The 16,772-nt window shown below is 32.5% G+C and overlaps 1 protein-coding gene across 1 annotated transcript; it reads left to right on the top strand.

Moving 5' to 3' along the window:
* The first annotated feature begins 119 nt into the window (after positions 1–119).
* Positions 120–15,208, top strand: LOC123678835 (kinesin-associated protein 3). Its single transcript, XM_045616076.1, has 13 exons — positions 120–333; positions 387–504; positions 570–741; positions 798–968; positions 7,976–8,112; positions 8,202–8,892; positions 9,310–9,404; positions 9,456–9,674; positions 9,775–9,969; positions 14,152–14,347; positions 14,399–14,662; positions 14,871–14,955; positions 15,064–15,208. Exons 1-13 carry the CDS (start codon positions 302–304, stop codon positions 15,095–15,097), a joined length of 2,409 nt encoding a protein of 802 aa, XP_045472032.1. The 5' UTR covers positions 120–301; the 3' UTR covers positions 15,098–15,208.
* Positions 15,209–16,772: the final 1,564 nt, after the last annotated feature.

Consider the following 16,772-nt stretch of genomic DNA (forward strand, 5'->3'; position numbering starts at 1 on the left):
TTAAATTGTAAAATCAATAGGGCAGTGATAAATATCACATATTTCTTAGATTTTAACAACAGTTATTATTTGAATTTAGTAGGTCAAATTATACTTTTGTCACTGTCAGATCTGAACTTTATTTGTTTGTTAACTGTCATTGGTCATGTCCAAAAAATATTTATTATATGTAGGACAATTTCAAAACATGAATTTATTCTCAAAACTTTCAGTCACTCATAAATAAATATTAAACCTCGTAACTAATCTATTGTAATTACTTTATTATTCGCTACTACACATTTCTAAATTATCTTACAGTATGGATCCAGATGATGCAAAATTTATGAAAACGTAGGTATAATAATCCTTTTATTATTTTCTACTTGGCGAATTACTGTTTTCAGAGATCGTCGTCCAGGTACCATAGACGTTCACCCGAATCTAAATGCTATAGTTTTGAATTATGAAATAGAAGTCAATATTGTTGGGGCAAGAGACATTGTTTTACATTCCGAAAAGAAGGTATTTGGAGATGAGAAGAAGGATTTTTTCTTTTTTATACCTTATATGGTACTTTGATCTTGCAGAATTTGAAGAAAGTAATTGAACTTCCTATGTTGAATAGTAGAACAGATTGCCTTGCTTTAGCTAGAGAAATTGTTAACCAATGTGACTTAATACATCATTCAAGAGTCCCTGAAGTGGAACAAACTATATTTTATTTGAAGAAGAGGAAGCTAAGCCATGGAATCTCGAAGGGTAAATCTGAAACTAATTTATAAAATGTCAACAATAAATTGTTAATTTTCTTTTAGATGATAAAAATAGTAAGAATGCTCCATTTGTGGAAGAAACAGTGCAATATAGCAGCCTTATGGAGTATATTGATTTATTATATGAAGGAATGACTGAAAAAATTAAAGGAGCTCATCAAATCCAATTACTTGCTAGAGACTCAAATAATTTAGAAGCTCTTTCGAAGAATGGTAAAATATTTTAATTTATATAGATAGATTTATTAGAATGGCATGCCTCATTGTCAGGTTACAAAAAATATATACACCTGATTAGTATATGTACACAAATGTCCAATAGTGTTAGAAATATTGAATTCCATCAAGTTGTATGGTGGATCTTTTGCAGGACTTTTTTCATTTCTTTTTCAGCTCTCTCAATGCTAGAGGAAGTCTATTGTAGGTTCTTAGTCCAGTAAATTTTCTGGTAGTAATTTCTACCCAAGTTCTCTTTATGTTAAGTTCTTCTTTGGATCTTATATTAAATGAATGAACTTAGTGTTTGAAGTTCATTCATATACAATGAAATCTCCCAAGACCGGACTCCGTTGGTTCCAGTTTTTTTGTCTGGACATGGGAGGTGTACACTTGTGGGAAGGTGCAAAATAAATACAAAAAGAAATGAAAACGAAAAAAACAAATTATTTATTGAAATATATTTATAAACTTATTGAAGAAAAATGAATTCAGATATATTGAGCTATTACAGAAAATGAAATTATTCATATTATAAAATGCACAATTTAGAAAAAATCAGTTATTTTGGATTGTGCAATTTTTTTTTTTATTAGTAGGCGAGTTTGGAAGTGGGTCTCAATATTTTTAAGGTGTTGAAAGGCCACAAAATCTTCTTAGGCAAATATTTTCAACTCTTCTATAAAATTCAGAGCTTTGCTGTTAGATTTTATTTTGGTGTTTTCAGTATTAATGCTTCCTTCTATGTCGCTCTCCTGTTCTTCATATTTCTCACCATTTCTAATATGATTGAAATCAGAATGCTCTTCTGTAGATATTCCTTCATCCAAATCAACGCTTTCACTGTGTTGCACACTGCTTCACAATTTTTCGAAAAAGTGGCTAGTACTGATAGGGGCATGTAGTCTTCTTCATCATATGCCTCCTCAAAGATATTCGAAGAAGGTCTATCCTTACTGAATCCTGCTTTAGCGGAGCAATTTTGTATAGTCCTTTGGAAACTGTTCCAATCTGTTTTGATTAAATAAAGTGCTTCTAGATATCACCATATCACTAACATTTGTTTACATATTTCGAATCTGGGAACTATATGGTACAAGCTAAGTGTTATTTGTAATCACAGAAAATCAACTCTGTGTCCTTCACGGCATTCTTGACCACGAATTTAAATGAACGGACGTTATTTGTAAAAAAATAACAATATTGTTAAATTTCAATATTTTATTTTATTTTATTTATTTACTTCTTTATTCTTGACCTCTAATACAGTACAAGTACTGGTGACAAGGCCTATTTAACAATATACAAAAATTGAATATATTGAATGTAAAAAAAATAGTTTGAATATGATAGCATAAGATTCTATAGTAAACATCTAACATTGAACTGAAAATGTTCAGTATCACCTGATGGGAAAGAAAAGATTTATAAAGAAAATTAAAAAATTCTGCTCTAAATACCTGTCAAATTGATCTTCGAAATGTGATAAAAATTTCAAAATCATCTTCACAATTTTCACATTTTCTGATTTTTTGCTCTTGTAGAGTCTTGACTCTGTTTTCTGTCAAATAACCTTCTTTTCAAGGAACTCCTTGAGATTTGTAAAACATGGATATGTCTTTTAAGATCACAAGACTTTTTATAAAACTATTTAGCTTTCCGAGTTAGTTCTACTTTTCTTGAAACATCAACTTCTTTCTGTAAATGATGTTTCTCTCTACTGGGGCCATCCAATGAGTCTTTCACAATTGCAATAAAAAATATTTCAAGAACTTCGACTACTGTTTGAGATTGAATCCATGCATAATTAAGTGTATAATATAACTTAATTGAATAGATTATTTGCATAGTACAAGTCATCAGAGCAACAATATTAAATCAAGCTGAACTTATCATTATTAAATATAATCATATTTAGAGGAGATAGATCTGCCGCATCAAATCTCTCATTTTCCTAATTTCCTTCAATAAGAATAACAAGATTGAATTAGTTTCAGCGCCATCTATAGACATTATATTGGACAATATCTCTAATAATTCTCCCAATCCTAGAAATGGCGCAGCAATAATATTTCGGCTACAGAGACTATATTACCACAGTGGCGACAACTGGCCATAAATCTGTCAAAAGTCCGCCATGTTTCGTCAAGACGTTTTTGGCGGTATTTTTGAATTGTATATCGGTAACTTACGGCAATATTTCATAGTATGGGTCTCAATTTCTTTAGAAAGTAACATTATGTTTCATGAATTCGCTCCAAGGTACGACATTGCAAATGAACTGAATCGTGCTATCTATTTTTCCAAAGATACAGATCGAAAATATTGGTTATCTTTAACTTCTAACTCAAATTATAATTTAGAAAAAACTCAAGAACTAGGTACATACAAATGTAAAAATTATTAATTTCCAATAATAAATTCACCTTGAATGATCAGCCATGGCCTTAATGGTCATACAATTTCGAAGTTATTACTTTATTGAGTAATGCCTTTATATTTTGACAATGATACTCTGTATCATTTAAGAATTGTATAACTTTATTGAGTTATCTCTACTATTTTTATATTCTGACAATGATGAGAAATGATTTATACCATTTCGAAGTTGTATTTTTTATCGAATCCTGCGACGTGTGCAATACAATGAATTTTTGTAAAGGAGCATCAATAAATTATCTATCTATTTTTCTATCATAACTCTCTATAGTCTTTTTCGACCTTTTTCTTAATCTGTAGGCAACAAAACGTCTTATTATTTTGAATTCGATCTTCGATCCAATGTATCACGTCTGAAATGAACTGAATCGTGCTATTTTTCCGGAGATACAGATCAAAAATATTAGATATCTTCAAGTTCTAACTGAAATTATTATCAAGAAAAAACTCAACAACTACATGCACAAGTAAAGATTATTATTTTCCAATAATAAATTCACCTGGAATGACCAGCCATGGGCTTACTGGCCATAACTCGTGTTTTTCGACTTCATTCTTAATCTGTAGACAACAAAACGTCTTATTATAATCGATAATCGAAGCTGGTAATTTCCACAAACTTGACAACTCAACTGCTGAACACGTTTTGACAAATAAACAAACAAACTAAATCTGAAATCTGCGCAACTCCGACGAAACCTGGCGGCCAACCAATAGAAAATGATACACGAGTTGTCGCCACTGTGGTAATAAAGTCACTGTAGTTTCGGCTACAGTGACGACACGGCTTGTCAGCGTTTTGATTGGTTGGAGCCCTGTCCGCCATTAAAGGTCGAACTTTCAACAGAGATCTCTGATTTTCACTATTTACATTCGAGTGCCGGGCTGTTTCACATGCATTAAAGCATTCTTGTTTGTCTTGTTAGTGATTGTGACAGGTTTAGGGGCTTCAAACCCCCCAAAATGTGAAAATGTTATCGAAAGAAACGAGCGGTCGACCAACCTTCGCGCAGGCGCAGTCGATAATCTGAAACTTGAAGCACCGAATCTATTGTTTCCCTTCGACATTTAATGGCGGATTGCCCTAGTTGTCGTCACTGTAGTACATACAGTCACTGTAGTTTCGGCTACAGAGACTATATATACTACAGTGACGACAACTTCGGCCATTCGCCATTAAAGGTCGGCGGGAAATAATAGATTCAAACGCTAACAGATTATCGACTACGTATGCGCGAAGGTTGGTCAACCGCTCGTTTCTTTTGATAACATCTTCACATTTTGGGGGGGTTTGAACCCCCCCTGTCTTTCTCATTCACCCATGCCCTGATTCTGCCTTTTCGTTCCTATTTCTGTATCTCTTTTATTTCCTTTGGAATCTTGTTATGCATGGGGCGAGATAGGTGTAACATCTCTGACCAATTCGTTTCCTTGCTTTTGGAATCCAGCAGTGAGTATTTCTTCTTCTAGTTTCATAATTATACATATTCAGTTGGAGTTTAATCTTTTTGGAACAGGTTGCAGTTAGTATCAAATAATTTATGAGGGCTCATTGTTTTCGAAATGGCATACAGATCCTCTGACAGAAACAACTGTGGCTTCCTGTGGATAACTCGTCTTTTTTATGTTAATTGTTAACTTATTTTTTTTGAACCATTACATTATATTGTAAAGATCTTACTCAGCTGTCTTCGTACAATAGTGCAGTATCATCTGCAAAACTGATGATTTTGCCCTTCACATTCATAAAGAGTAAGCTGTTCATAGAAATATTTAAAAAAGAACTTACCAATCATCTTATGAATTGTGAACCATATACCTTAAATGAATATTTTGAAAAATGTAGAGAACATTTATAAATCTAAGATGAAATATATCGGACTTGTCATCTCTTCTTTGTTTAAAATGATTGTAGAGGATCAATAAATACTATTATTATTAATAATGAACAGAACTGGTCTTAACATGGTTCCTTGTGGTATACCATACTCGACGGATCTTTTTTCACTATTATGACTATCTATTTTTACAGACTGTACTCTATCAGTCAAGTACTCCTTGATTAATTCATATTCATTTCCTCGGAAACCATAATGATGGATCTTATGGAGGAGAATTTCATAGGAAACCGTATCGAACGCTTTTTTGAGATCTATTAAGACACCTAGACCAACCTTTTCTCCATCTAACCAACCATATATTCTCTTAACTAATTCTGTTATCGCATCCTCTGTCGATTTTCAATCTCTGAATCCGTACTGTCTTTGTGATAAGATTCTGTTTTTTTTTTCTAAGAACTTTACAATACGGTTTTTCATTATTTTTTTTCGATGATCTTTGCAACATTAGATATGAGGCATATCGGTCTGTAATTTGACACTATGTTTTTATTTCCGGATTTAAATACTGGCTTGATGATACCTATCTTAAAAATTTTTGGAAATTTGGAAGTTTCAAAGCATAGGTTGGTCAATAACATCAGTGGTGTTGATATCCCTTTTTTTACATGTATCAACAATTCAGTCCTAACTCCATCATCTCCAGGGGTTCCACCCCTTTTTAGTGTCAGAATTGTATCCTCTATTTCGCTCGTACATGTTGGAAAAAAAAAGTGTTGCATCACAGAACCTTCCATATATTTCTTTTTTAGGTGTGTTCGGTATATTTTCTGCCAATTTTTTTCCTACCTCACTATAATATTTGCTGAATTCCTCAACAATCAGGTAGTTCTTTTTAGCATCCCTTATCAGCCTCTGTAAAGTGTTTCGATATTTTCTATATTGATCTTGCATCAATTTCTTGTATAGGATGTTCTTTTTATTTATAGATTTTAACAGTCTTGGAGTGATAAAGTCCTTTTTTTCCAAACTTTCTATAGGTCAATTTGATTTCGGTTGTGTTTTTTTGCGTATAATGCTCCAATAAACTAATGAACAACTCTGCAAATGAATCTACGTTTCTGTCCTTTACTAAATTTTCCCAATCTACTTTTTTCAGGTCACTCTTTAATTGGGTATAATCTATATAATTTTTTTGCTCAATCTTTTTAAGCCTTGGTATTTTTTCTGAATCTAGACACAATATGATTGCAAAATGATCAGTAACATCGGTGTGCACTATGAATGATTTTCCATGATTAACTATTGGATGTCGACAACCAAGGAAAAAATGATCCAAACAAGAACGGCTTGAAGGTCTAGTTATATTATTTAAGTACTAGGGGGTGGCTAAGACATTCAAGTAATTTTCATTATATTTTATTCTTGTTGTTTTTAATTTACATTTCCGTTGTTTTGTTTTTGTAATTTTAAAAAGATAATGTAAAAAGATTTCCTAATGAAACGCTTCCCAAAGGATCCTGAGAGATATACATATGTATGTATATATATTATAAAATTATAAAACAAAATCTAATCTAGTTCTACTTTTATCCCTATTGTCACCAGTGTGTTCTATCAAGTCACTGTAGTTTCGGCTCGTAGTGAGAGAGTTTCTTATCTATACTTTTGTATATATCTATGCTGAGAATCCAGATACTTTCAAATCTTCAAAGTCCCTAGCATAACTGGCAGTTCCTCCATGCAGACGATCACGACGACAAAACGATGAAATGAGTTGAAAACCAGGCCAGATCATCGCTTCCAGCTGATCTTTCCCACACCAGTGATTCGCCATGCTGACGACATCAGGATTCTCCTCGGATAAAATTACATTACCTCCAGATCATTCAACTTAATGTGCAGACATTGAACATTTAGTTTCAACAGCAAAGCTTCTTGTTTCATGTTCTTCGCCACATCCTGACAAGCAGGCACACTTAATGCATCCGCTGTCATACCTTCTCTGTTGGTGCTTTTTTTTATGAAAAAAATTTCTGATGCAAGCCTTATTTGGCCAGTTTTCGCAATTCCTGCTATAATAATAATAATTGCTTTGGTAAATTTCCACCTTAGGTGACGAATATTTAAGGCTACCACAAACCAACGCGGCAAATGCGAATGTTCGTACCGCATCTGAGTCTGGATCCTGCTAATTTATTATCGATTGATAGTTTGATAATCGGTACTACTGATTATCAAACTATCAATCCTCTCCAGGGGGTTGCTAGTAGAAACAAGCTTTGTATCCCAGATCATGTCCCCCCGTCATAAAAAATCGACCTGTCTGAGTGTTTTCACAAATTCAGATCTGTTGTTGAGTTATTGAGGGTGGACACTTTGAATGAGACACCCTGTATATGTTCTTGGTCACCCTTATTGTATCCAAAACAATTCCTCTGTTTTTTAATGTCTCTGGTTATACTCCTTCCATTTGTAAATCAACTTTGTGATTCCTCTAGTTTTCCCTCAATTATAGGTTTTATTTTGAAATATCTTAGTTTTTAATTACAATATTAATAATTAGGTTATTCCTCTATAGTTGTTGCAATTGAACCTGTTGCCTTTCTTGTGTATGTGTATAGTAGGCAATCATTGAGTGTGCTCTCTTATTTCCACACACTTAGATATATTTATAAATATTTTCAGTCTTTTATATATTTATATTTCATACAATTTATATTTTAGAAACTGTCATAAGTGCTCTTGGTAGAGTATTGAGAGAAGATTGGAAAAGAAGCATAGTTTTGAGTACACATTTGGTCTATACCTTTTTCTGCTTTTCTATGTACTCTATTTTCCATGAAGTGATATTGAAATGTAAGGTAGGTTTAAAATAAAAAATAATTTTTGCTTAAGAAATGTCCTAGTATACAATAAATATATGATGGAAATAATTTATCTATTTTTCGAGGTTGGATCCATTTGCATGGATATAATTGATTATGAATTGCGAAGATATGATAAATGGACAGCAGAGTTACAAGGTCAAGAACTACCTGCAGCTTCTGATATACCAATTATTCGAAAATCATGTCCTAATAGCGCCAGCATGTCTGAAATACCTAGAAGTAGAATACCAGAACCAGTTCGTCCAAAATCCGGAAATTTCAGTGATACTAATTTTAAGGCTATAATGGAAGGAAGTATTTATGAAGATTTAACAATGTCCACTGAGAGCATTAGTGATAAAAAGTTGTCAGATTCTGAAAGAGCAAAAAGATACAGAACCCTAATCAAAAAACAAGAAAATTTACTTCGAATATGCTTCTACTTGCTGTTGAATATTGCAGAAGACGAAAGCATTGAGGAGAAAATGACAAAGCGAAATATTGTAGGATTATTAGTGAAAGCACTAGAAAGGGAGAATGAGGAGTTGCTGATTTTGGTTTTAACGTTTTTAAAAAAGTTATCTATAATGCAGTGCAATAAAGATTCCATGGCTGATTTGAACATAGTGGAGAAGCTCCCAAGATTATTGGATTTCAATAAAGCAGAATTGATGCATTTAACATTAAAACTTCTCTTTAATCTGTCCTTTGACAATAAACTTAGGTATAAAATGATCAAGGGTAACCTCTTGCCTAAACTCATCAATTTATTGAGTAAGTACACCAATAACATTTTGAACATGTTTGTGTTCACAATGGACCAGTATTATACTAAGGTTGACACAGGGGTTTCCCCACTACCATACTGAAGGTTTGTTTATCATGTTTATTGCTTATAATTAGGTCAACATCAGGTATTCATCTATTCCACAGTTCGACAGTTTCAAACTGGAAAACTTCAAATTTTCAATGTTCATTTGGAAATGTAGAGATTAGAAAATAAAAGGATTTTTTCCATCAATCTTAATTTTCAAATTTATCGATCAATTGACAATATTGTTAAATATAATTGAACAAGAATGTGGTTATGTCAACCTTAAGATAATAATTGTGATTCGAATAATTCTTCTGCAATTGACAGAAATTTGCAATATTTGCACTTACTCATATAAAACGCAAGAAAAATTTCAGGTGATGATCGTCACCAAGAAATTATTTTGAAATTACTATATCATCTCAGTTACGATGATGAAGTGAAACCCCAATTCATAGATAGTGTAGGATTGGTAAGATCAAAATACTGCATCATAAACTTCATTAATAATTAATTTCTGTAGATAATGGATATGCTACTTTTAAACGTTGGTAATGAAAGTGATCAAGTAATGATAGCACTCTGTATCAATTTAGCTGTCAGTGCGTCCAATGCTCAACAAATGATAAAAAAAAATAGGCTTCCTTCAATAATGACTAGAGCTTTCACATACCAAAATACTTTGCTCATGAAAATGCTGCATAATATTTCTGAACATAGCACAACAAGGGCTTTGTTTGTGGTGAGTAATGTGTAATTTGATTCTTCCAAACTCTTAATGAGAGGTGTAATGAAGGAATATTTGTATTGCAAACTTGTTATCATGTGTAAATCAATTCCAGGAATTTGTGGGTGATATTGCTAAAGCAGTTGTAGAATCGAAAGATGAAGACTTTGTAAGGGAATGTATTGGAATCTTAAGTAATTTGAACTTACCAGAGCTTGATTGGGCAGAAATATTCAAGCATTTTGACATGATAACTTGGATTGAAAAAACTCTAAAAACTAATAATAGTGACGTGCAGTTGATATTACAGGTAAAGTGTTCAGATAATATTAGATATTTCTCATTATTTATTCAAACATGTAATAATACCACATAAGCAAATTAATGTCTGAACGTAGGTCTGGTATCTCATCCAAAAAAAAAACTCAAATAATCTTTACATAACATATGTCCTATGCTACTTCATGTTTCAATCAATCAATTAACCTTTATTTATTCCCTCTAGACATATGAATATCAATGGGACATGTCAACAAACAAAAAATTACAATATTACATATCCTAAAAAATACAAAGTAACAATCAACTCGCTACGCACTAATAAATGGAACATGTACACATATACTTATGCATATATTCCCTAACTAAATACAATTATTAACCAAATTCAGGGAAATCTGAATCATCAGTGAATTCCTTAATACTATAGTATGCTTTCGAAAGCAGCATATTTTTCACGATTTTCTTGAATACCCGTATTTCAAGTTGAAGTTCTGTGCTTAGAGAAGGACAGAAGATATTTATTTCTAGTGTCATAGGTATTGCTGTCACTCAAATTTTGTGATGTTATCCTTAACTTAAACTAAACTTCGGTAGATATAAAGGGAAGGAACAGTAAATATTTTATATTTGATAAAGATTGGTTTGCAGGAAGCTGGTATGCTAACCTGAAAAATCATCTGTAGTTTACGTTTTTGGGACAGAAATATCCTATGGACATTATCTGCATTTCCCTATAAAATTATATTATAGTTTAGATGGGAATGAAAAAGGCTATAGTAGACGCCGAGTACAAATTGTAGAGGAAGTGAGTCCTTAACTCTGCTCAGCGCATAGTACGCCCTATTTAACCTCGCACTGATGTGGTCAATGTGGTTCTTCCACTTTAGTTTTTAATCAACATAGAGACCCAAAAACTTGACACCTGGTATAGAATCAACGACGACATTATCGTAACTGAAAGACAGAGGGAAGTTCATACCTCTAATATTGAAACAAATCTACTCAGTCTTCTCCAAGTTGACCACGAGAGCATTCTGTCGACACCATTCAACAATTTGTTTCATTATGAAGGAGCATTTGCCCAATAATTCTGCGAGAGTCCGAGCTGAAGTAGTGAAGGAGGTGTCGTCGGCAAATATGGTTATCAATTCGGCTAAGATATGACCAGGCAAGTCATTAATGCAGAGAATAAATATGAGTGGTCCTAGAATAGATCCTTGTGGAACCCCTATATCAGAATCGAATAACCCCGACCAGCACTCATCAATTCTAACGATCACACTTCTGGCAGTTAGAAAAGAATAAATCCAATCAAGGAAAATGCCCCGAAAACCTGAGTTAAAAAGTTTTCTGATAATGAACTTAAAATTAAGAGAATCGAACGCATGAGAAAGGTCGAAGAACAACCCAGCAACGTATAGTCCGTCATCCAGACATTTGTAGACATGATCGACGAAGGAGATCGCAGCTGTTTGCGTTGAAAAGCTCCTCCGGACGCCATGTTGATTCGAATTTAGAATTTTATGCTTGCTAAGGAAATTAAGTATACGATCATAAACAATTTTCTCAATCACCTCACTAATGACATTGGTCTATTACATTATTTAAGTTAGTTTAGGGATATGATAATAAATATTCAATCTCCAGCAAACGATTAATTAATTCAATTCAATTAAAAAAAAAACACCTCATCAATATCCACTATACAGAATGCCCTTAAATTGAAGGTAAAAAAAAAGCTTTGTTTTCGAAATACAAGGTGTTTCTCGTCATCCTACTTGTTTTGAGATGATTATACGAGTTTATCGAATTAATATGGATCATTGCTACAGATCAGGAAAATTTTTGACATAACCAAAAATTAATTCCGGTCAGCTTACTCACCGCATTTTTTTTATGACAATTTGGATTTTCCAGATTATATCGAAAGAATGGTTTGAAATTTTTTCTCTAAATCGGTAGCAGATATAACAAAACTAACGGGTGTTTTTTTTTCGAGGTATATAACTTTAAGTTGGTTACTGTTCAAGATGGCGACCGGTTTAACAGCTGTCAAGTGATTTATTCTCAGTTTGGTTTGGCAATTCATCATGAATAGACTCACTCCTGAACAACGCTTGCAAATAGTGCAATTTTATTTCGAAAATAATGGTTCTGTGCGGAATACGTATCGCGCACTACGTCCATTAGCGATGAAGCGCACTTCTGGTTGAATGGCTACGTCAACAAACAAAACTGCCGCATTAAGAGTGAAGCTAATCCTCAAGTGTATGTCGAAACACCGTTACATCCAGAAAAACTGACTGTTTGGTGCGCTTTATGGGCTGGTGGAATCATTGGTCCGTACTTCTTCAAAAACGATGATGGCCAGAACGTTACAGTCAATGGTGATCGGTATAGAGCCATGACTACTAACTTTTTCATTCCTGAATTGAACAACCATGATGTCCAGGAGCTGTGGTTCCAACAAGACGGCGCAACATGTCACACAGCTCGTGCCACAATCGATTTATTGAAAGACACGTTTGGTGACCGCCTAATTTCACGTTTTGGACCTGTGAATTGGCCTCCAAGATCTTGTGATTTAATACCGCAAGACTACTTTCTGTGGGGCTATGTAAAGTCATTGGTCTATGCGGATAAGCCACAAACCCTTGAACATTTGGAAGACAACATTCGCCGTGTTACTGCCGATATACGGCCACAAATGTTGGAAAAAGTCATCGAAAATTGGACGGCCAGATTGGACTACATCCGAGCCAGCCGTGGCGGTCATATGCCAGAAATCATATTTAAAATGTAATGCCACAAGATCATCTTGCGGATAAATAAAATTCATGTCAATCGAATAATCCATCGTTGTTTTATTGCAATTTAAAGTTCTATAGCTCTAAAAAAAACACCCTTTACAAGTGACCAAAAGTTTAGTAACATATCAAAGTTTGAAATCAAGTATCTATAATTAGATACACTATGTTTTTGCTTTGTGAATTGGTTTCAGCTCTACAAGTACAATCCCGATTATCCGAATCGCGACTTTCCGAAATCCGGTTTATAAGAAACAAACTTCTTCAAAAACAAAAATCCCGATTAACCGAAAAAAATCGCATACGAAACGCGTCTAGGATTCACCTATACCGTAAAAACTCTTGGCCAGATGACCCTTTGAAGTTGATATCGCGATCCGCTAAATAACGGGTTTTATTTTGAAGTATTTTCAGGCAATAAATTCACTGGTCCCAAAAAATGTCTGTGAACTTGGACAACCCTTATATAATCGAAATATTCTGGCTTCCTCCAAGTGACTTTGGATATACTACACATATGTATTAACGTCTGCTATTATCGCAAAAAGAGTAGTTTTATTCGAAAATATTTTACAAAATGCAGTGTAGTGTGGAATGTAGAATGGGCTATATTTTATATTTTACATTGCATTTAACGAAATGTACATAAGTACATATTTAGGCATTTATATACATACTATATTAAAAAAAAAATTATTTGTTGATGTTATATTCAAATTCAAGTTAAATATTTCATGAATGTTTTTAAGTCGATCTAATGATATACACATCCTAAACTCCTCTTTTCCGAAAAAAATCGGATTAACCGAAATTTCGATTATCCGAAATCACTTTGGTCCACATTATTTCGGATAATCAAAACTGTACTGTACTTCAGGCCATATCGATTTTTCTAACATTGAAAAACTCTCAGATATTGTTACATTACCTTTACACTTATACATATTATCTACACCACTTGATTTATTCTTCAATTTTTGAGTTATCTCAAATATTTCTAAATGAATGGTAGGTCTTAAAAATATTATTTTTGAGATCATTGGAAGTAGCTCTATTTTTTGTTATGGATGTTTAATTTTTTGTCTTAGCTTTGTTTAATCTGCCATTATTTGTTATCGTTTATAATTTTGTTGTTCTCGTCATATAATACATTCGATAACTTTATTTTTCCTTTGCCAAATTTATTATTCATCTATTTATATTATCTAGTTCCGTATACTTTAAGAATAATTTTTAATTTTTTCAATGACTTCTTCATGTACTTATCAGTTTAGCCTCTTTTATTTAGAATTTAGGTATAATCTTTAAACATAAATTTTAGTTTTTTATTGTTTCGATAATTCTTCCAAAACTTGTGTAGATTATCTTTATCATTTCGTAATTTTTATACAATTTTTTTTTAGATTATAGTGCTCCTAGGAACGGCAGCTTCAGATGAAGGATGTTCTAAACTACTATGTGGATCTAAATTGATGAAAAATTTAATCGAGCTGTTGAAAACTCACCAAGAGGATGATGAGATCGTTTTACAAATTTTATATGTGTTTTACATGGCTTTATCTAATGATAACAGTATAGATTATCTCATAGAATCAACAGGTAATCTAATTATGTGATGATATCAAGAAATTCAAATGATATTATTTGTAGAAGCACCAGCTTATTTAATAGACTTATTACAAGATAACAACAAAGCTATCCGAGAAGTTTGTAATACTTGCTTGAATATTATAAGTGAAAGAAACAAGTCTTGGTCTGACAGAATAAAAATCGAAAAATTCAGACAGCATAACTCTCAATGGCTTGAAATGGTGGATTCACAACAACTGGAACCAGAAGAAGAGGATGATGATGAATTACCACCTTATTTAAATACTGAATATCTGAGTACTGCAGTGGTTCCACCTTTATCAGGTAATTGTTTTTTTTTTTTAGTTAGCATTACCACCTCATTTAAATACTGAATATTTGAGTACTGCAGTGGTTCCCCCTTTATCAGGTAAATTACACGCTATGAAAGTTCAAATTTGTTAGTCAATTTTTTCTTGTACATCAGAGGAGTCTGTAATGATCAAATTGGTTTTGATACAAAATGTAAAACATTCATTTGACATGTTTTCAGACATGAATGATCTAAATGAAAATGGTGAACCAGATGAAGAGAATATACCAGAGAAAGGTATCGATGATTATTTTGATCAGGCTGAGTAAGTATTTAGAAACTATATCCTAATTCTGAACAGTTATTAAGACTAAGATAATGAGTAATTATATATTTAGGTTTTAATTATATTTAATCACATCCTTTTTTTCAGGTTAATACAGGACTTCGAGATAGAATCTATGTAAAAAGATTTCAGGAAATACTAAGTTGCACAATTCCTTGTGATTTTTAGCTTTTCAAATAATTTTCTAGTCAGCAATTTTATTCACAGTATAAGAATTAAAAATTTACTCTTACTGTGTTTTTATAGTTGCATTTGAATCATCTTTTAAGTATATTATCTAACATTAGTTGACCTAAGAATAAGATGATAGTCTGAATTGATACAGTATTTGGACAATACAGTAAGTTATGATCTTGTTATAATTTAGCAGACATTTTTGTTTGTAAATTTTAATTTCAACTATAAACTTGCTTCTCACTCTAAAATATTTAAATTTGAAAAAATATTTATATATTTTGTCTATTATTATTCTTTTGATTAATATTGATAATACTTTACCAAAAAAAAAACCTTCAGTGTATTTTCCATTTCCAGACTATCATAATAGTGCATTATGTTCTGTTTGTTTTAGTGATCACTTGTGATACTTGTTAATATCAATAAAGCAATTATTGAAATACTTTGTATAATTAAAATATTCCAGCAACTGAGTACTTCTTACAAAATAACTTCAATTCTTTAAAATGGGATTTTATGAGATTAAGACCTAATTATACTGAAATTTCTATTAATATCTTGGCATCCTCTAAATAAAGTAATTTCTTAGTTTGAGATTCTTCACTTAAAATCTTTAATAAGAACTGTAACTGAGTCCACTTTGTGAGTTTTGTATTAGTACACGACTTAAAACAGTCTAAATCACTGACATTAATTCTAATACTGTTAATAAAAACGTTTAAATCAAGATTGTTAAATATTGAAACTTGGGCCTTTATGTTGACATCGTTTTCTAAAATATCCAAAGTAAAAAAATGAAGCATGTTGTCCATAAATTTACAGTTCCAGTTGCTGGCTAGCTCCAATTTTCTTGGATAAGAATTTACCAGATTAGAAAAGTTTTCAATAAAATCACTTTCTTCTTTTTTTTTGAAATTAATGGCAGTATTTTCCACTAAATCATTGAAGCTCCCAAAAACTGAAGGAACAGCGTGCTCTTTCAATTGAAATCGTTGATAATCTAATTCTCTCGGATTCAATACATCTTCATCACAAAAATGTAAACGACATACTGCAGAATTTTTCGATGGTATCCAGGTTTCCCGCGAAATGGCATTTAACCACTTGTTTTTTAATTCCTCTCGTTTTGGAAAGTGAAATGCACTGATAGCTCCCAAGATTTTTAAAGTAGACGTATAATTAGCTCTGCATCCAGGAACGCAACATTTACGGGGCATTTTTGATAACCCTAACCTTTAATTATCAAAACTAATATTAAAGACTAGTAATCTGTGCTACCGGTGTGAATTTAGCAGACCGTTTCCAGCAGACTGTTTGACGGAAACACCCGAAGGTGGTGACCAGTGGCGTGCGGCAAAAAAAAAACGATTTATTATGGAAATATTCACTAGATCGGATATAAATTTAGGAAGTTGGTTCCATAGTATCCGTTGGAGGAAATATTGATTTTCTATTGATCTCGGGATATTTCAGCAACGTTTTTATTGAAATTATCATCTGTCTAACTTTAAAAATTCATCTCTACGGAAGAACGCGTTGGAGCATAACCATATTTAGAATGTAGATTACTACTACCGATGTGAATAAACTGTGAAAACTGATAGACTTCCCTTGGGATC

Source organism: Harmonia axyridis, chromosome 4, assembly GCF_914767665.1.
Source record: "Harmonia axyridis chromosome 4, icHarAxyr1.1, whole genome shotgun sequence".
NCBI lineage: Eukaryota > Metazoa > Arthropoda > Insecta > Coleoptera > Coccinellidae > Harmonia > Harmonia axyridis.

Excerpts from the sequence above, each read along its gene's own strand:
- LOC123678835 (XM_045616076.1), top strand. The coding sequence starts at position 302 with ATGGATCCAGATGATGCAAAATTTATGAAAAC. Across the intron at positions 8,113-8,201 it reads AAGTGATATTGAAATGTAAG|GTTGGATCCATTTGCATGGA; the intron begins GTAGGTTTAAAA and ends CTATTTTTCGAG. Across the intron at positions 8,893-9,309 it reads TAAACTCATCAATTTATTGA|GTGATGATCGTCACCAAGAA; the intron begins GTAAGTACACCA and ends GAAAAATTTCAG.